A 19,298-nucleotide genomic window follows, 5' to 3' on the forward strand; every position below is an offset into this window, starting at 1 on the left:
ATCAGGATAACCCTGTTCTTTCCCCACTCCTAGCCCCATGGAATAAAGAACCATTGGCTCATTCTTGCTGAGGTGAGTTTTTATGTATTTGTAATCTGCATTTTTCAAACAAAACCAAGTTGTATATATCATACTTCTGGGGACTACTGTATCTCAGGCACATTACAATTCCTGCATTCTGAATGGATACCAATATTCTTTAAAATGTCTGAATATGGGGCACTTGGGTGATCAGTGGGTTAAAGCCTCTGCCTTTGGCTCAGGTCATGATTCCAGGGTCCTGGGATCGAGTCCCGCATCAGGCTCTCTGCTCAGCGGGGTGCCTGCTTCCCCTTCTGTATCTGCCTGTCTCTCTGTCTACTTCTGTCCGTCAAATAAATACAGTCTTTAAAAGAAAATGTCTGAATAGAACAACTGAAAATACTCCACTCGACCAAGAAACTGCCATCCTTTTGATAGCACTCAGTTTCCACATTTGTCTTTGGCAGGGACAAACGTCATGTTTTGTTTTTGGTCAGAGGTTCCCAGGCTATTTTGGAGTAAACAGTAGTGAAAGTCCTGTTGCATTCGTATTACTGCTTCATGAAAAAGCATTTTCAAATTTCCAAAGTACTGTGTTTCTCAGCCAAGCTCTACTGATCAATTTTTTGTTGTTGTTATCTTCCCCCTTTAACAAGAAGATGAAACAGAAGTGAAGAGAGTTTAAGCAACTTTCCTGAAGACACACAGCTAGCAAGTGGTGGGTAGGTTTTGAAATCTGGTGCTTTTGACCTTGAGGCTCCTTCTTTAGATTGATGAATTACATCCACACTGCAATCAAGTCACTAAACAGGAACTCTTTCCTTTCTTTATGCCTTTCTCTGCCTGTCTAAACATTATTAAGCAGTTCACAGCTTCTTCTTTAAAATTACTCTTTTCCCTGCTAAGTTTTTCTGCAGAGGGGGGTACAAGGTGTGGAAGGAAAAGGTAACATCGGACATTACATAAAAAGAAGAATCATTCGTGAAAAAAAAAAATCAAGGGAAGCATTTTAGACATGGACAAATTATGAGCAGGTCTCCAACTGTGTTTTCTCTCATTCAGCACTTCCTAGGAAATGTTCCTCCAAACTTGGTAGTTTAAAACTCAACGAAAGGTCTCCATAGTTAAATCAGAAAACATGGAGTGAAACAAATATGTTTCTACACTGCAAGACTTGTCAGAGCCTTTAGGAGGCTAATGTGCCCTGGGACTTTGAAAGAAAAGGGGATATAATTTGTAACATTTATCAAGTGGTTGATTCAGAATCCATTTACCCCAAACCACCTTTCAAGGAGCCCACTATGGGGAACAAGCCTTTATGATGAGGCAGTGCTTGGTTCTTGGGTATTCCAAGATGATTGGAGCCTCTTATCACTCTGGAAGCTCATAGTAAAGAGGGAATGGATACATTATCATATAATACAGCGTGGTATGTGGTACATGTTTTCACAAGGTATGAACACACCAACGGACATCAAGAGAGGCTAAAAGACAAAGTTCTGCCTGCAAGAGTCATGGCAGAATTGCCACTGAACTAGAAATTTTCCTGTGGAGTCACACACACAGAGAGAGCCTCAGTCCTGTGGGCAGTTTTGAAATCCAAAGTTTAGGGGATGCCTGGGTGGCTCAGTGGGTTAAAGCCTCTGCCTTCGGCTCAGGTCATGATCCCAGGGACTTGGGATCGAGCCCCGCATCGGGCTCTCTGCTCGGCAGGGAGCCTGCTTCCTCCTCTCTCTCTCTCTGCCTGCCTCTCTGCCTACTTGTGATCTGTCAAATAAATAAATAAAATCTTTAAAAAAAAAAAAGAAAAAAGAAATCCAAAGTTTAATCAGATTTTTTGAATGCAAGCTGCCCAAAATGAGACCTCAGTTTTTTGTGAGATAAGAAGATAAGTTATTTCTTTAAATAATGCCTGCCTCCTTCATTTCTTCAGGGCTGAGGATGGGCTGCCGTCCTGTCCCAGGTAGGAAATGTTCCCTTCCAGGTGGAACTCCTACCCTGGAAGTCTGTAAAATGCGCTGTCTCACAACTGCCCATCTTTCTCGTTGATCAGCGGGAACAGTGCAATCACCAACCTCAGAAAGTCTAGTTCACTGCACTCTAGCTAAATGTCAAGAGTAATTTTTAAATATTATACTGTACATTGAAAAATACACACCTCTGATGAGACCCAGACTGTTTCACAGAAACAGATTTCTTTAGAAAAAAGAAAACAAAAAATACTACACAACTAATGAGTAAATCCAGTCTTCTGCAGTACAAAGCACACATTCAGCCCCTAATTGAATAAATATGCAAGTATTCAGATTTCTGTAGATATTGCCATTTTGCAAATGCAGTAATAAATTAAAAGCTTTACATCGCATTCCAACCACACATAAAGGGTTGATTCAGACCACTGGCCTCACACTAGAACCCAGCACGGCTTTGCTGCGCTTTACTGACTACAAAAAAAAACTTTTTTTCTAGTAGTTTAGTGATAGACCTAGCAATCACACTCAATTTTTTCTCCCCCAATAGCTACAAAAATTCAAATGGACCCCAAAACCATGAGGCTGTTGATTTGTCCAACATACGAGGGAAAGTAGCTGATGGACTTTCTCTTTAAATCAATACAGCAGACCCACAAAAAATGTAATTCAGCAAGAAAGGTTTGCTTGTGGCTCATTTCAGTGAGATGATGTAAGATTCAGTCATTGACGCTGCTCCCTCCCTTCCTTAAAAAAAGGAGATTTGGGCCAAGTCGTTGTTTCTTGCAAAATTCTCCCAATCTGTAACAAACTCAAGAGGCTGTGGCCAGAGCTGACAAAAACCAGGGCTTGCCTCCTCTTCTTTAAGGGGAGCAACCACAACCTTCGGAGAAAAACCAAAGGCACCGGGTCGATTACAGCCTGCACCGATTCAACAAATGGATTAGCAGCAACGTTTTCAGCGTGGAGCAGAGCATCTCGAAAACATAGCATGGCAGGATGGAAACATGCAAATGGCCCATAGTTATTCTGGTGTAGCTGAAATGGGCTCATTTATAATCATAAACATCCTGGAGCCTTCGTAAACACGTGAGGTTGCAGCCCTGGCTTTGAGCTCATGGGCTGCTTCAGAAATGAAACAGAAGGCTGGAGCTTTGGAGGGGCTGCCACTTTTGCATGGACTGTCTCTCTGTCTGAGATTTGTTTGACACCCAACCAATCTTTTTAATCAAAATCATTCCTTTTTCCTCCACAGGTGAAGTTCTGGAAAGTGTCAAGGGAAGGAAGTGCCTCTGTTGGGAAACGGGCTGGTGGTGGCAGGCCACCTGCTTGTCTGGTTCTCCGCAATGATAAAGGAGGGCCGAGGGTGCCAAGCCTGCAACCTGGGTGTGAAATGGACAAAACGAATGGCCAGGCATCGAGCAGCTTCTGCACGCGTGCCCGAAAACGGCCAGAGAAATAGCTCTCCTGAAACAGGAGCCGCCGCCACACCCCCGACCAGGGTAAATCTTACCGCTTTTCCATGGATCAACAGTACAAGAAAAGGTCAAGGAATTACCACGCCACAGTGAAAAAGATTTCTCCTTCTACGCCACTGAAAAGGACCCATCACAACCATTCTTAATGACGATACTGCCTCCACTTAACAGGCTGATCTGCAGTAAGCCCTTATTCCTCCTCTGGACAAAGAACCATCATCGTGCCTTGCAGCTATGGAATCTAAGATCATTGTGAACACCGTGGTGCAAAAAATGACAAGCAAAATCAAAAGCAGTCTTGAGTTTTGTGTACACATATTAACACTTAAATGCTTCTCCCTAATAAGTGTCTGGATTAACAAATGTTTGTCAAAAGAAACTGTGCTGAGCAATTGAAATCTGATTTGAAATGGAACCACGACGGTCTAATACATATATGCATGAAATGAAGACGCGCCCTAATAAGCGTGGCTCCCACCAAATATCCAATTTACATACATTACACACTAATAATCTCAATTTTAATATTATTCTTTAAAAGCGACTGGATGGGTGGTTGAGTTAAAGGTTTTCTTTTGTAAAATGGGGATAAGAACAAAAGTTGATCCCGGTTGTCCTCCGCCATTAACCACCATCTCGTTAGTAGGACAATCTACCTGCTCTTTCTTGGGTCCATGATTCCATCCCCACGAAGCCGTGATCCCGCAACCAGACGGAACAGATGCGTGGTCCACAGGCTTGATGAGATGTGCAGACCTACGCTTTGTTCCTGAGGTGTTGAGCAGCAAACAAATATTCAAGTGTTTTTAAGCCTGGTACACAAGGCTTTATGAGAATTTTTTCTTTCCTCAGTAGATTATTCATGAAACTGGACAGGTGTGCTGGTTATTCAATTACAGCTTATTCAAGACCTGGACAAAAATTTGAAATGAGGCCTCGGAGCATAGCTCTTACCATAGGGATTTATTAATAACAGTTAGACGTTCCTCAAAACAAAACTTTTTTTTTGGTAATTTAAGCCCATTTTCTTATTTTGTCATTGGTTTCACTCATAAACCAGAAACGAAAATCTGCCCATCTGCTCTAAACATAAAATGTGTTCATAATAATCCAGATTTATACCAAATGTATTTTTAAGCATTGCCGAATTGAGAAAGTACTCAAAATTTACGGCCTCTGAGGTTGCAATGAGGACTTCCTCTCTTTAAGGAGGAAAATGCTTAAAATGAACGTAGGAAAGGCTCAGAAAGCTTCTTGGATATCAAATGGCTCTGTAGGAAAAAAAAAATGTCAATGATATAAGAGTAAATGAATCAAAACCATATGGATCAAATTTTCCCTAAAATACACAGTTTGAAAAATTAAGGAGGAAAAGTGCTTGGCAAAATGTGTTTTAGGTTTTACCAAACCCAAAACATTTGAAGAATCATTTGCAATGGTTGATGAACCCTGAATGCAGCCAAGTTGGCCCATTTTTGTATACAACATAATAGTAAAAAAAAAAAAAAAAAAAAAAAAAGCTTTCTAGAAACGATGCAACCCCAATGATACCGTATATGACTCAAGAAATCATTAGAAACCATCACAAAAAACTGTGGCAATTATAGCCATAGGATGGGGCTGGGGCATGAAATGATAGAAGTTTGTTAAATTAATTGGCCTTGTTTTGGGGGTTTGTTTCTGTGTGTTCTAGACATGGCGGTGGGGGGGGGGCAGTAAGGGTAGTGTTTCCTGCAAAGGAGAGTTAATTGGAAGAACATGGGCCAAATGTTAATTAGTCTCATGTCTTAAGCATATGGTAGGATTTCCCTGGCGCTCTGTATTCCAAGTCAGCATTCCTTCCTCTCTCCTCCATGTGCAGCAAGGTGCTGGGAACGTGCCATCTGAGTCTGGAGGGGAAATACATGGTCTCTATTTCTCTGTGTTCTTTCTGTACGGTCCCCACACCAAGACAACACAACCTTTCCAAAGAAGGCTGCTACTGCGGGAGAAAGCCCTCACTAGAGTGACTTGTATGGTCTTCTCAGAAGGTGTTTGCCATTCAGTAGGAAGAGACCCATCTCTTACAAGGGGTATGTGGTTCAGATGAAATGCAATTCAGAGACAGCAGAAAAGGCTGAGGTCGTAGCCTATCCCCTCTGTCACCCATCCCTGGGACTCTTGTCTCAGATTCCCCGACAGATCCAGTCTCTGGGAAAATGTGAAGTCAACCCCTCCATTTGGCGAAGCCTTTGGATGACGCCTGCAGGGAAATCAGGTCAAATATCAGTGCTAGACCTCTGAAGACTCGCTAAGCCATTACACTTCCTCAGCAAATGAAATGTATCGTTTGTGTTTATATGAGAATTAGTAACAACTGGAAGAGAGAGATTTTTGGCTCTGAAGTCGGCCAGCAGCTCACCCTGCCATTTAGATCACTGTGCGGCAGTGGTCTCAGTTTTTCCACAAGAAAAATGGCCATATTCTTCAGATATAGCTACTGATTCCCTAGGAACAAGAGGAGCTTGAAGAAGAATGCCCACGTTTCTAAAACATTTTGTGAATATTCTGATCTTTTGTCAAAATACATGTCAGTCTGTTGCTCCTCAAATCTGACCAGCTGGACGGGTGTGACCTCCTGTGTCACTGTGTCACACCTGTCCCTCATGAAGTTGAGACCCTCCCTGAGAAAAGCACTGAGCAGGGCATTTAAGAAATGCCCTCAGGCTGATGGCTCTGATTCCAAGCTCTAGAGGAATCCTGGCTTGAGGGAGGAGATATGTCCGAGACTCCAGGAGAAAACCAACACTAGGACTCACACACAGAGAGAAACAAGTCTCATGGGATCCAAGTCTGAATGGCCAGCACCACTAGGAAGAAAGTCAAACACGATGCACACATTATTTTGAACAGGTAAAGCAGCCTCCACTGAAAAGACCTACAATGAATTGATTGAAACAATTCAAAAGCCTTTAAATCCAATTCCGTGTAAATGAGCTGGTGGGGAAAGGCCAATGCTGAAATGTTAAGATAGAAAGCAACATGGAAAGCTATATACACTCTTATTTCCATTATATTTTTTAAAAAGGCGTAAGACCCAAAAGAGCTGGAACGCAGTATGTAAAAATATTAACAGAGGTTGCCCAGGGAAATTTCTTTTTTCTACTCTGAAGACACTTTAAAAATTTTTTTTTCCATTTTCTACAATAACCATGCAGGACCTTTATTATCAGGGAAGTTAATAGGAAAAGTGTGTAAAGCAAAAAGCATGTAAAGAGCATATTAGCAAAAAGAATGTCATTTAACATGAACCAAAAACTTTTAAAAACTCATCTCTAGCAAATGGTTTTAAGATGTGATGAAAGCCCCCTGCCTCTATTTTTCATGAAACCTCTTCCCTCTCTGCCCAACCACGTACTCTCATGGGGGCGATCCTAGACTCTGAGCCAAGGGTCCCAGGTTCCAGTCCCAATTCTCTCTCTAGCCCCTGGTGGTCTTCAGCAGGCCTCAAGCTCTCTGAGCTTCTAGTTGACTTGTCTGCAGATTAGATGTCCAGAGAGAAGCAGAGGAAGCGGAGGAGGAAAAGAAGAGGAGAAATGGTAAGACTAGTCCCATTTTGAATATCCTACAATCCAATCTATTCCTAAGCCCTTCTATCTTATCAGCAGGAAGACCGAAGGACCTTTCTTTTCTCTCTTCTTTAGTTAAGAGGTAAACCAGGCTGTTCAGAGTGGGCTATCTTTGAATTATCTTTAGGATATTTCAAATAAAACCAGATAACCAAAAGTAGGATTGGTCCCCCCCCCCCCCCCCCCCCGCCCGCTTGCTTCAATAGAGGCAATCCTCGGAAGAAACAAGGAGGAAGTTCATCATACTGTCTGTCCCTTATCTAACTCGCTGAGCATGCGGCAAGGACAAAGACAACATGGATTCCTACTGGTGGTTTCAGGAGGAAATATAGGATCGAAATGCAAAATATCCAGGATATGTACAGAGTAATAAGTAGGGAATTAATATTTAAGAGCATAATAAAGAAATACAGGAAGGGTTGCCTGTGGAATTTTCCATTGCTTGATATTGGAATGATTCCCACCCTACTGCCAACTCTGGGATCATAAAATCAAAGAACAGTTCCAAGATTAAGTGCCAATGACTCCAGTTACATAATACTAATAGAATAGAATAGAATGAAATAGAATATGGTTATTATAACCTACAAGCTCATAGACTTACAAGAAGCTAAGACTTCCACTTCTAGAATACAGATCCGTGTCATTATTTCTTTTCTGATTAACACGAAAGAAAACCAAGGGTGTCCTGGGTCTCACCTTGCAGAAGCGGTTAGGGTTAGTTTACTTTTTATGAAAACTTTCACAACCCAGTCGTGTTCAAAAAAGTTCCACTACGGCCCCAAACAATTGATGTTAAGAACCGCAGAGAGATCCCTGCTTCTGATGTGCCTTCTCAACTGTGGAGGAGGCTTCTATAAGTCTATATAAATGCTATAAATCTGGCATTTTAAAGAGGAATCTACTAACAGAAGTCCATGATATTCATGCAAAATCCCATTCACACATGCCAGCACTTGGAAATTAAATTTATTAAAGTCCTGTAGGAAGGCACGTTTATTGTTTTTCATGTTGTTATTTTTCAGCCAAGGTTTAAAGCTACCTCTTATTTCTTATCCCAGGATGTGCTATAGGAATCTATGAAACTTAATTACATTGACTGTTACAAAAAAGGATTTATGAACTTTTGCCTCGAGGCAGAAATGTTTATTTCATTGCCTTTGCTATTCATTCAACTCCCACGGCTTTGAACTTCTCAGCTGCTCAGAGTTATCACCGTGGTGCAGAGCCCAGGACCTGCACTCCCAAGACGCAAACCACAAGTTGAAGAAAACGAAGAAGGCAAAGATAGAGGAGTCGTTATTTTGGCCACCCTTTGTGCCATTAAAATCTCATTTTCTGCCTATTAGAATGCCCTCTTGGTGCTTAGGCGGCGGTGATAGTCAGTGATTAGTGTGTAATTGAGTATAATTGTCTTTTCACTTTTCATTTCTGTCATTCTGAGCTTCTCTCTGTTTTGCTAACCACCAAGAGGAAAAGGGGGGTTAAGAAAAGATAAAGCTGTTGAAACTCTCACTCTCAGCCCTGAAGAGATTCTCGATCGCAATTATAGATTGCAACCCCGTTGTGACATTTCTCCAAATTTAGTGGGCAACTATCCTCGCCACCTGGGCCAAGAGCTCTCTAATAAAATCAAGCGATCTGTATTTAAACAACTGCTAATAATGTCAACCTCAGACAGATGCCACATGGAGGAAATTTATCCAACCCTCCGACATGCAATTATCAAGGCAATTTATTAATATGATCTCTCAAGAAAGGCTGATAGTCCAATGCAAATTAGAAAAACAATTACAACATTCAAGTATCTATATATTCCCAAAGTAGCAGTAATTCTCCTAATTTGTGCATTTATAACTCATTTATCCCAGAGTTCTGGATCATCAGCTGGTCTCCCTCCACACAACTTGCTTGCTTCCTCTCCAATTGTTTTAATAAAGCGTTGGTGTTTTCCTACTAGGTGCTTTTGTTCACAACCAGATCAGCTGATCAGTTACCTTTTTAAAAAAACAAACAAACAAACAAAAAATGTGTCTAAGCTTCTAACCCAAAGCTCAGAACTAGGGGGTGGACTGGACCAGTGCCTTGACAACGAGATATAAACACAGACTCTCCCTGATTACATTAAAAATCACTTGGATTGTAAGCCCAAGCTACAACTTTTGATACAGCCCGTAGGAAGGGTGGAGAGAAAGGAAACCAGAAAACTGAAATCATGTGGCTTGTATAAAGAATACATTATGGTTTAAATTTGGCAATTCATTATATGACCGCCTAGGGGAATTGACTGTTTGGTTCTGGGATACAGCAAATCGTCTGTCTGGAAACACAGGACTGACCTGAGGTGAAAGGCCATTGCCAATGGCGGGGTTCATGGGGTTGGAGGGCCCAGACGGAGGCACAAAGCTGTCTGTATAGCTGGAAAATCCATGCCGGGTGCTGGGGAGGCAGTAGGCAGAGCTGCTGTCTGGGTTCGAAGGAATAGTACTTTGGTGTACGGTGCTAGGAGGAAGCGGCTGAGGTCTGTGAACGGTGCTGCTGGGATCCGACACGGCTGTAATGAAGAAGACTGTCAGCTCTAACACTCCTCGCAGGCTGGCAGGAAAAGTGCCGAGCCAAAGTTCGCATCCCGGAGCCGCCAGGAGTATCGGTCGCTCAGACCAAAGATGAACTTGAAACTGCGTTTCTTACCATGCACAGAGAACCACTCATTCCAAATAGAGCCCCGTCACTGCACCAAAGTGCAAGGACGTAACTTCTTTATATACTTTCAGGGCAGACTCATCCAGAACACGAATGCAGAAATCACATGAACAATAAGAACGAACCTATTTTTGGTAGCAAATATTATGAATCAGCCTAAGAACAAACCAGTGTCAGAATCGCAAGTCTCGCGTTTCATACGAAACGCGCTTTCAAAGCACCTAAATATTCATGTGAAATGCCTGGAATGCTATCTTTCATAATCCCAGAGAATTCAGTCTTCTCACTGATCCCATTCACCTCTCTGCGCCGTCCAACAGCGACCTGATCAAAGCTTACCTTTGCTCTAAGGCTGCTGTGGTTAGTAACTCTCACAGAACTTCAGTGAACTGCTGACAGGAGTGCAAAGGTAGAAGCAAAATTTTAACCAAAAAAAAGCAAATGGCATATTTATTTAGGAAAGTTGTTTGGTTTGGTTTCATTGTTTTGTTTTGTTTTAAAATATGGAAGCAGGGGTTCCTGTGTGGCTCAGTGGGTTTAAGCGTCTGCCTTCAGCTCAGGTTGTGATCCTGGGGTCCTGGGATGGAGTCCCATGTTGGGGCTGTGGGGGGCCTGCTTCGCCCTCTCCCTTTGCCCCTCCCCCACTCATTCTTGCTCTCTCTCAAATAAATAAGTAAAATATTTTAAAAAATAAAATAAGGGGCACCTGGGTGGCTCAGTGGGTTAAGCCTCTCCCTTCAGCTCAGGTCATGATCTCAGAGTCCTGGGATGGAACCCCACATCTGGCTCTCTGCCCCAGCAGGGAGCCTGCTTCCCCCTCACTCTCTGCCTGCCTCTCTGCCTACTTGTGATCGCTCTCTCTCTCTCTGTCAAATAAATAAAAAAAATCTTTTAAAAAATTAAATTAAATTAAATTAAATTAAATTAAAATACTGAGACAGTGTTATAACATAGCTTATCTAGGGCAATCCAACTATGTCACCAAACAATGTAGCTTTCTGAAATGGGACAGGTAAACCTCCAGGACAGCCTGATATCAGGTCATTAACACCCAAACAACAGCAATGTCAGCATCGAGGAAGATCTCCCAGCAGCAGAGAAAGCAATGGGGAGTTCTATTTTATCCCCTCGACTCCCTCCGTACCTTGTGGAATAGCTGTGGGCTGGTAAGACGTCTCTGACAGCTGGTATGTCGGCAGGGTCGGCATGGCAGTGGGAGGGAACCCCCCCGGAATGAGGTGGTTGAAAGCCATCAGCTGATTGGCCCCAGCTTGCTTCCTCCATCTCGCACGGCGGTTGCTAAACCAAACCTATGGATTTAATTTAAAATTTGAGGATTTCACTGATGAAATAATAGTACATTCTTAATGAATTTTTCATGCTAAAACAGATTAAAGGCCCCTGACTGACAGGGCAAAGAGATGCAAGAGCCCTCCATCTTCTGTGTTGTATTGTGGAGAGAAAGGAGAGTTCAATGTCAGGGGTCAGGAAAGGGGCTTCCTGGAACTTCCATGGTCCTGCAGAGACCCCACAAGCCCCGGGATGACCATGGGCAGGGATGGCTGAGCAGGAGAGGAAGCCACTGGAACTCTTCCTTACGGTCGCCATCACCAACACCTACTCGCCTTCACCTATCACAGCACTGTAGGGAGCGTGTATGAGCTTCCTTGACCCGTACGTGACCTATGTCCTAACTGGGTCTTGCCTATCACGCTAACTTTGTATTTAATATTTTTATCAGTCTATCTTTGCATTTCTATGGTCATTACAGGCATAGCTCCTATACCGTCCTATAAACTGACCAGGATGAGAAATGGAGACATTGTACCATCCCTTTTCAAAGTTGAGACATTGCTCTGATCTTAATGGAAATAAATGCCAACGAGGTATGTCAAGAAATGAAAGCATTTTATCTAAGAAGATCCCTTAAATAACTAGTTTATTATTTCTTCCAACAACAGCTTTAAGCACCTATAATACTCCGTGCCGAGTACGGAGGTACATTCAGAAAAAATTGGTATAATATAATAAAATGCCTTTGGAGAATTCAAAGCCAGTGTATTTTGGTAGATAGCTGGGGAGAAATGGTGATAATGGGAGTAAGAAATGTAACTGGACATCTAAAACGTTAAGGAATTGTGATATTAGGCTTTTAATGGACCCCATCTCCTTGCCCAGTTTTTACATCTGCGGCTTAAATGTGGAACTTTGGAGGATTTGAGAGAGTGCTTTTATGATGTTTCTCCCAAAATTATAGAGTATTTCTACCAATTAAAGATATCCTAATTCCTATATGGAAAGTTTGTTGAAAACTTCATAAAGATAAAACATCGTGCTTGCAGTCAGAAGGATAAAGGGATGAACCTTGCACCCCAGTAACCTTCAGGCTTATCCTCTGGAATTCACAGAGTCCTCAAGGAAACCGAAATAAGAGCTCACGAGAGGAAGAAGCTCCATATTTGGAAATGCAGAGAATCAGGGAAAGTTTTGAGTGGACAGAGAGTTTGAACTCATTTTAGAGTATAGATATGATTTCAACAACAGGTCACTCCAGATGGAGGTGATAATGAAGGAGACCAACTTGTCTAAGGAAAGGTAAGACTTGATTTCCTTATAGAACAAAATTAACAATTACACAACTTAACTGAATTTTTCTGAAATCGTGGAAACTCTTGAAAGAGTGGAGGCAGGAATTTCTCCCTTTTGGAGCAAAAAAGCCCAGTTTAACAAATACCTCGCCAAAGCATCTGCTTAAACTTTTGCTAGTCACCCAAGCACTTGTCTGAAAAGGAGTCTGGTCTTCTCCAGGCACATCCTATGATACCGGTAAAGAAAGCTGTTTGAACTTCCTCAAAATACTAACATTTAATACTCTTTAAGTTTCCAACAGGAAAAGAAGGTAAGTCAATATTTTTCCATGTTGATACATAATTGAGTTAGAGTTTTACTTAACTTAATAAATTGCCACCTGGGATAATAGACCCATGAACAAGCCAGCACTCCAATTCAGGTCTGCAGCAACTGTGTTTGCTCACTGTGAATCTGAGCGTTTGTAACCAGGTCGTGCCCAAGTGTCTAGAACAAGCTGTTTTGGGATGAGGAGGTGGAGGGTAGTAAATGGGGGCCACTTCCGTGCCTGAGTGTGCTGTGTTATATCACACACCATGGTCATATTTTACATTAAAAACCTTGAGATTAATAAATCACCCCCAGCTCAGATGTAGCGGTCTCTGACACTGATCTCAACCAAACTATATCCAGGGCATCTCCTGCTTTTGGCTGGGAAGAGCATTGAATTTCCCAGAGTTTCAATGTGATTTCACTCATTCAGACTTACTAGCCTCGATTCCACTGGTGAGATCCTTTAGGAAGAACCCAGAGCTCACACTTCCATCGTTTAAATAACATGCCTCCAATCTCTTTGGGCCAACTTCCTCCTGTAATCTTTAGATAAGTAAACCAGGTTTGATCGACCCAGTGGATGGCTCTGCCTGATCACCCTCATTGATCTCAACCTACTGTTGATCCAAGATCATTCTCACTCCTCCATAACTCAATTTTTTTTTTTATATCAGACATGTCTTTGCTCAAGTAATAGATCGGAAGAAACATCATAACTTTCTATAGATAGCTTCAAATATCCGAAAGACTGGTGATGTAAGCTGTTGGGGGTTTTCTTCTCATTTTTCCAAAATGATCCAAATACTAAAGACACTGAGTAAACCCACCAGCAGTTGCAGTAGAAAGTTCTCACGTTTACAATACAATATCTATTATGCCTACAAGAAAAGTTGAAGAGAAATAGTTGGGAAACAAATCTTTACTAAAAAACAAACTTTCAACAGGAGGTTCAAGAGTCTGCCAGTGGAAGGAATTCAACTGATGTTTAAATTTAGGCTAAATAAATCCAGAGGGCTATTTAGTCCTGAAAGAACCAGAGACTCCTGAGGAGTGAGGACTCTCCTTCCTGTCGCTGGGCATTTAAGCAGACTTTTTATCATCCTGCCTTTGTCAGCCTCTGCATCTCCTAAAACCAGCTGTGTCTGCCAAAAGTAGCATTAAAGATAGATAGATAGATACATACATACATACATACATGCACTGAAGCCGCAAATCAGAAAGAGGTCCTTGCCTTCTTTATAATTTGAAACTCATAAAAGACATATCTGCTGTTTTTAAAAGGAAAAGGGTGCCCTTGAAATAACCTCCTTTTAAACGATCTAAACTGACCAAGCACAGTGATCCTGGGATACTGCTATGACCCTGTCTTTACTTGAAAGGCATTCCCTTTAGTACCCAGAGGTCTTTGATAACTCAATATTGTTTCACTAATTCCTAACAATCAATAGTAGTCTACTAAATGAGCTGCTTGAGCGTGTAACACCGAAGAAGTTCATCTAAACTGGGTGGAAGGCATTATGACTCAGTTGTTACAACTACCAGAAACTTCTCTTTGTTTTTAAAAGAGTAGCAATGGCCACAGAAACAAACTGGCCTTGATGTTCTAAAGGAGAATATGAGTGTTCTGCCAATGTCTTAGCCAGTAAGGCAGAAAGAGCAAGTTTTACAAAGTTCACTATCACCTCTTAAATGTAATTCTAGGACCTATAATTCAATGTAATCCCACCCTCCCCACACATAACCTGGCCTTCCACACTACAGCTAACATGGTTAACAAGTAGGGCAAGAGGCAGATGTTGGTCGATAACTACTATTACCTACAGTTAAATACTGATAATTGCCTATATATCACATGATGTCAAAACCCTCCCACAAAGCAAGTTTTTAACTTTAACTGATGAACTGCAACCTGGTTCATTTTCATCTGCCCCTGGATCTCTCCCTACTTGTCTGTCTCCTTGCAGAGCCCTTCCACAAAGCTATACTTGTGCTTTTTTGGAAATGATCTTCAGACCCATTTCTGAAGTAATATAATATCCAATAAATTTTCAAAGCAAAATTTCGAAGGAAAGATCCTCATGACATCACAATAACTAGGGGAAAAGAATAAGACCCACAAAAAAAAGTAAGGTTTTCATCATTTTTTCTCTTCTTGGGTCAAAAAAGTAACCAATGTGTTCAGACTCTCAAAAATATGAGTTGGGGAAAACTTTGTACCTTATTTAAGATTTACTTATTTATTTGAGAGCAAGAGAGAATTCATGAATGGGGGACAGGGCAGAGGAAGAGGGGGAGAGAATCTCAAGCAGACTCCTCCCCACTGAGCACAAACCCAACATGTGGCTCAATCTCAGGACTCTGGGATCACCACCCGAGCCGAAACCAAGAATTAGACATTTAACCAACTGAGCCACCCTGGTGCCCTGAAAACTTTGTACTTTCAACAATGTAGTAATACTTTTTATTCACATAGATGAAATGCATCCCAGGCAAAAGTTGACTCCCAGGCCCCCCACCTTGCTAACTCTGTGACCTTGAACAAATTGTTTAATCCTTATGGGACTCTGCTCTCTTATCTACTAAATGGGAGGAATAAAAACTACTTCGCAAGATTGTTGTGACAATTAAACGAGACAATGTGATCAAAGCCCTTGGAAGAACACCGAAGAGATATCAAGTGTTCAATAAATGGTAGCTATTGAGTATGAATGTCACGTTGCCATCTCTGTCTTAGCCATCCAAGAACAAAAGTTTTGCTTTGTTTTCTTAGCTCTGTGGTCTATAGCCAAAGCCTTTTGTGCCCATGAGCAAACAGGAAAGTGCCCACATAACACCTCAAATAAATTCAAAGCCAGTTTGGCTTGAATGGAGACTTAGGTCAAATTTGCTTCCAAGTTTCATGGATTAGTACTAATTGTCCCATGGCGTAAGCCTAATTTTGCCCATCGAGAAATTACTGGTTCCCATTTTTGGTGTGGTCCCCAAAGGCAATCTGACCTGCATTAGTCCAGATGGGTTGTTTCAAATGCAACTTGAAAAATGGGGAGAGAATGAAATGCTTAATGCTCAGAAAGAGAAGACTTAAAATGCCTGATTAGGGGCACCTGGGTGGCTCAGTCGGTTGAGTGTCCAGCTCTTGATTTCGGCTCAGGTCATGATCTCAGGGTCACAGGACTGAGCCATGCGTCAGGTTCCCCGCTCAGTGGGGAGTCTGCTTCCCCTCTCCCTCTGCCCCTCCCTCACTCATGCTGTCTCTCTCTCATGCACTCTCTCTCTCTAAAATAAATAAATTTTTTAAAAAATAAAATAAAATGCTTGATTAAACACTAGATTCAGTGATGTCTAATGTGACGATGCCCAATGCCCAATATAGTACTTTCCAAGTAGGTAAATTCAGAACCAGCTGCTTATCCCTGGGCCTTCTCATTCACTCTATATCCCGTCTCTTTCCCCATCACTCTCTCCCAGCCTTTCTATCATTGCTGCTCTCCAGCTCAGACCGCTGTACAAGGAGCAGGTTGGGGAGAGAATGCATAAGATTGATAAGGAGAAGCCCCATGCTTCCAGGAATGTCCCAGCATGGTACACAGGCACACTCAACTGCAGCTTCATTCATCCCAACAGCAAACTCCAGCAGCAAATTTCAGGATGATCATATTTTTGCATCATTAAGGAATTCAGGGCCAAAAATTCCATACCTACCTTAACTTCTAAACTATACAGATCTGTTGGATGACTTTAAATCCGCACTGGATCAAAAACACAAGAAACAAGGGTTGGCGAGGATGTGGAGGAAGAGGAACCCTCGTGCACTGTTGGTGGGAATGCAAACTGGTGCAGCCACTATGCAAAGCAGTATAGAGAGTCCTCAAAAAATTAAAAATTGAACTACCATATGACCTAGTAATTCCACTACTGGGTATTTTTCCAAAGAATATGAAAACACTAATTTGGAAAGATATATGCACCCTTATGCTTATTGCAACGTTATTTACCATAGCAAAATTATGCAAATAGCACAAATGTCCTTCCATAGATGGATAAAGAAAATGGGGCAAATATATACAATGGACTATTACTCAGCCATAAAAGAAAAATGGAATCTTGCCATTTGCAACAACATGGAGGGATCCAGAGAATGTAACGCCAAGTGAAATAAGTCAGAGAAAGACAAATACCATATGATTTCACTCCTTTGTGGAATTTGAGAAATAAAACAAACAAAACAAAGAGAAAAACCAAAAAAACAAACTCTTAACTATGGAGAACTGAAGGTTACCAGAAGAGAGGCGGGTGCAAGGATGGATGAAATAGGAAATGGGGACTGAGAGGACACTTATAGTGGTGAGCACTGGATAATATATAGGATTTTTGAATCACTCTATTGTACACCTGAAACTAATAAATCATTGCATGTTCACTGTACTGGAATTGAAATTAATCAATCCATCCCTATTGGGCTTCTGTGAGAACCTCCAATTACTGATGATAAGTCATGCACCTAGTTATTTTTAATTGGGAATAGGAAAGGGAGCAGTGATATTTGAGAAAATGTCAAAACCAGGGATACCCCCCCCCCCGTTAATGCTTATGTACACACACACACACACACACACACACAGAGGCAGAGGCAAAGGCACAAAATTGTGTGTACAAATCTCAAGTCTCCTAGATTTCTTGAATTCCATCCATGATTATCCTGGTCATCTGTGGACCCAGACTGAGATCAACTGATCTAACCTACCCCGTATTTTAAAATTAAAAGAAAAAACAATCTGAAGCCAGCAAGATTACAGCAGAGTTAAGTGACTTCCTCAGTAGAACACATTTGGCAAGCTGAGACCAAAACCCCTATCTTCTGACCCCTGCTTCAATACTGTTTCCTCAAACAGCTTCTTCTGCTCTCTCCCATTATCCTGGGGATAAAAGAGGGCTACCTCCCTGCTTTGTGGAGTTCTTAGGTGGAATATTTACTAAAACTGTGGCACATCATAAATATTTGCATTCTTCCCCATGAAACTTTGAGGCTTGCCATTATTTGCATAATAATACCCAGGAGTGAATTAAGCAAATTAGTCTTTGGTGTACAATAATTCTCAGATTGTGTCCTCAGATTTGGCTGTGATAAACACAACAGAGCTACTGGCTAAACAAATATTTGGGAAATACTGACAAAGGCCTAAGTTATTATAGCTTTAATATCATCTCTATCCAGAAGACTTTAGAAATATTTTACTCAGGGGAAAAAAAAATATATAGAATGTAGACCTGTTTGAGGGTTTTTTTCCACTGGGTGTTTGGTTTTCCCAGGTGCCCCAAATTAAACTCACTCACACTTTCTGGCTATCACTCAAATGGAGCTGACGTTGCTACTGCTTTCCCAGATCCTTCTAAAAACTAGAGGATTTTGTTCTGGCATTTTAATCAGTGATTAACTACTCCCTTCTTTTTCCTGCTGTGTTAAGTAAAAGATCCATATGCCGGGTGTTGTAGGGAATTTGTTAGGCCGTAGATCATAGCTGTGGTGCAGGACATGATGTGTCTCAAGGGAACTAATGAAGCCATAAGGAATGTAAAGAGTCATCGGGTTAAAGCCACATTAGGACAGCTGTTAGGTTAATGAGGGCCCTGCTTTGGAGAGGAGGTCACTGTATAGAAAAATATGAACCACTCTTTATTGGTTTGATCCCGTGTCCTCTGCAAGTTAATGGGCCTTTCTTATTCTCCTCAGACATTCATTGAGCCAGATGTGAATGCTGGGTACTGCACAAGCCGCATGGGTTTGAGATTTAGTCTGTCCCCCATCTTTGTTTTTGGCAAAAGCAGGAATGACGGACAACACAGAACCCTTTCAGTTTTCCATCACTCTCTTTGTTTGATTTCTTTAAAATCAATGTTTATTTTTTTTTTACTCTGAGTGCAGAGCTGATCTCCTATCTGTCTGAAGCACGGACTTAGGATGTGGGCTTGGCCAGACAAAGAGTATAGGGATCAAATCCTGGAATGCAATGAGCGCTCTATAAAGGTTTGCTGGAAGAATGGAGATGGGAACAAATCTGACTTCGGATTTAAGCCAGGTGTCCACAGAACTGTAATAAACGCAATTAGATTTGATACATACAATATTTATAACATTGTTATAGATCATATCATGATTCATATACCACATATGGTATTATATCATACCATATTTATGTACGTAAGTTATCATAATTTGTGGTTAGTGGTGGTCATTTCTGGAGAGGAACACCGTATCCCAATGTAACAGATAGATAGAGTCAATAATTCCCGCTGTAAAACATCTGTACAGTAAGGCTCCACACATCTCTGACTCCTTTCTTTGCTCACCCTTCCACCCACTTCCAGCTTACCCAACCTGTTGCCTACCTTCCACCTTTTGCCACTGCCTTTTCTTTCTGTTCCCATAGCCCCTAACCCATTCATGCCCACAGCGTCCACTACCCATCACATCAACTGTTAGAGCCCTTGCCTAAAACCCAAGCCCACCGCAGGATGTCCTCAGCCTAGTTTTCCAACCATATTCCTCCCACCACCCTACTTCTTCCTACCCTCCAACCAAACTGAACTAGTCCCTATTCCTTTGACATGAGCAAAAA

At 41.7% G+C, this 19,298-nt stretch overlaps 1 protein-coding gene across 2 annotated transcripts in view; it reads right to left on the reverse strand.

Annotated features, from left to right (window-relative positions):
• Positions 1 to 19,298, reverse strand: part of PAX3 (paired box 3) — a 97,078-nt gene that overhangs the window by 9,417 nt on the left and 68,363 nt on the right. For both annotated transcript variants that reach the window (XM_032857321.1, XM_032857320.1), the window contains exons 6-7: positions 10,925 to 11,090; positions 9,417 to 9,631 (exon numbers count right to left, since the gene is read on the reverse strand). In XM_032857321.1, coding sequence (XP_032713212.1) covers positions 9,417 to 9,631; positions 10,925 to 11,090 — 381 coding nt within the window. The remainder of the gene's footprint in view (positions 1 to 9,416; positions 9,632 to 10,924; positions 11,091 to 19,298) is intronic.

The sequence above is a fragment of the Lontra canadensis genome, unplaced genomic scaffold (assembly GCF_010015895.1).
Source record: "Lontra canadensis isolate GAN:19392208 unplaced genomic scaffold, GSC_riverotter_1.0 scaffold13, whole genome shotgun sequence".
NCBI classification, from domain to species: domain Eukaryota; kingdom Metazoa; phylum Chordata; class Mammalia; order Carnivora; family Mustelidae; genus Lontra; species Lontra canadensis.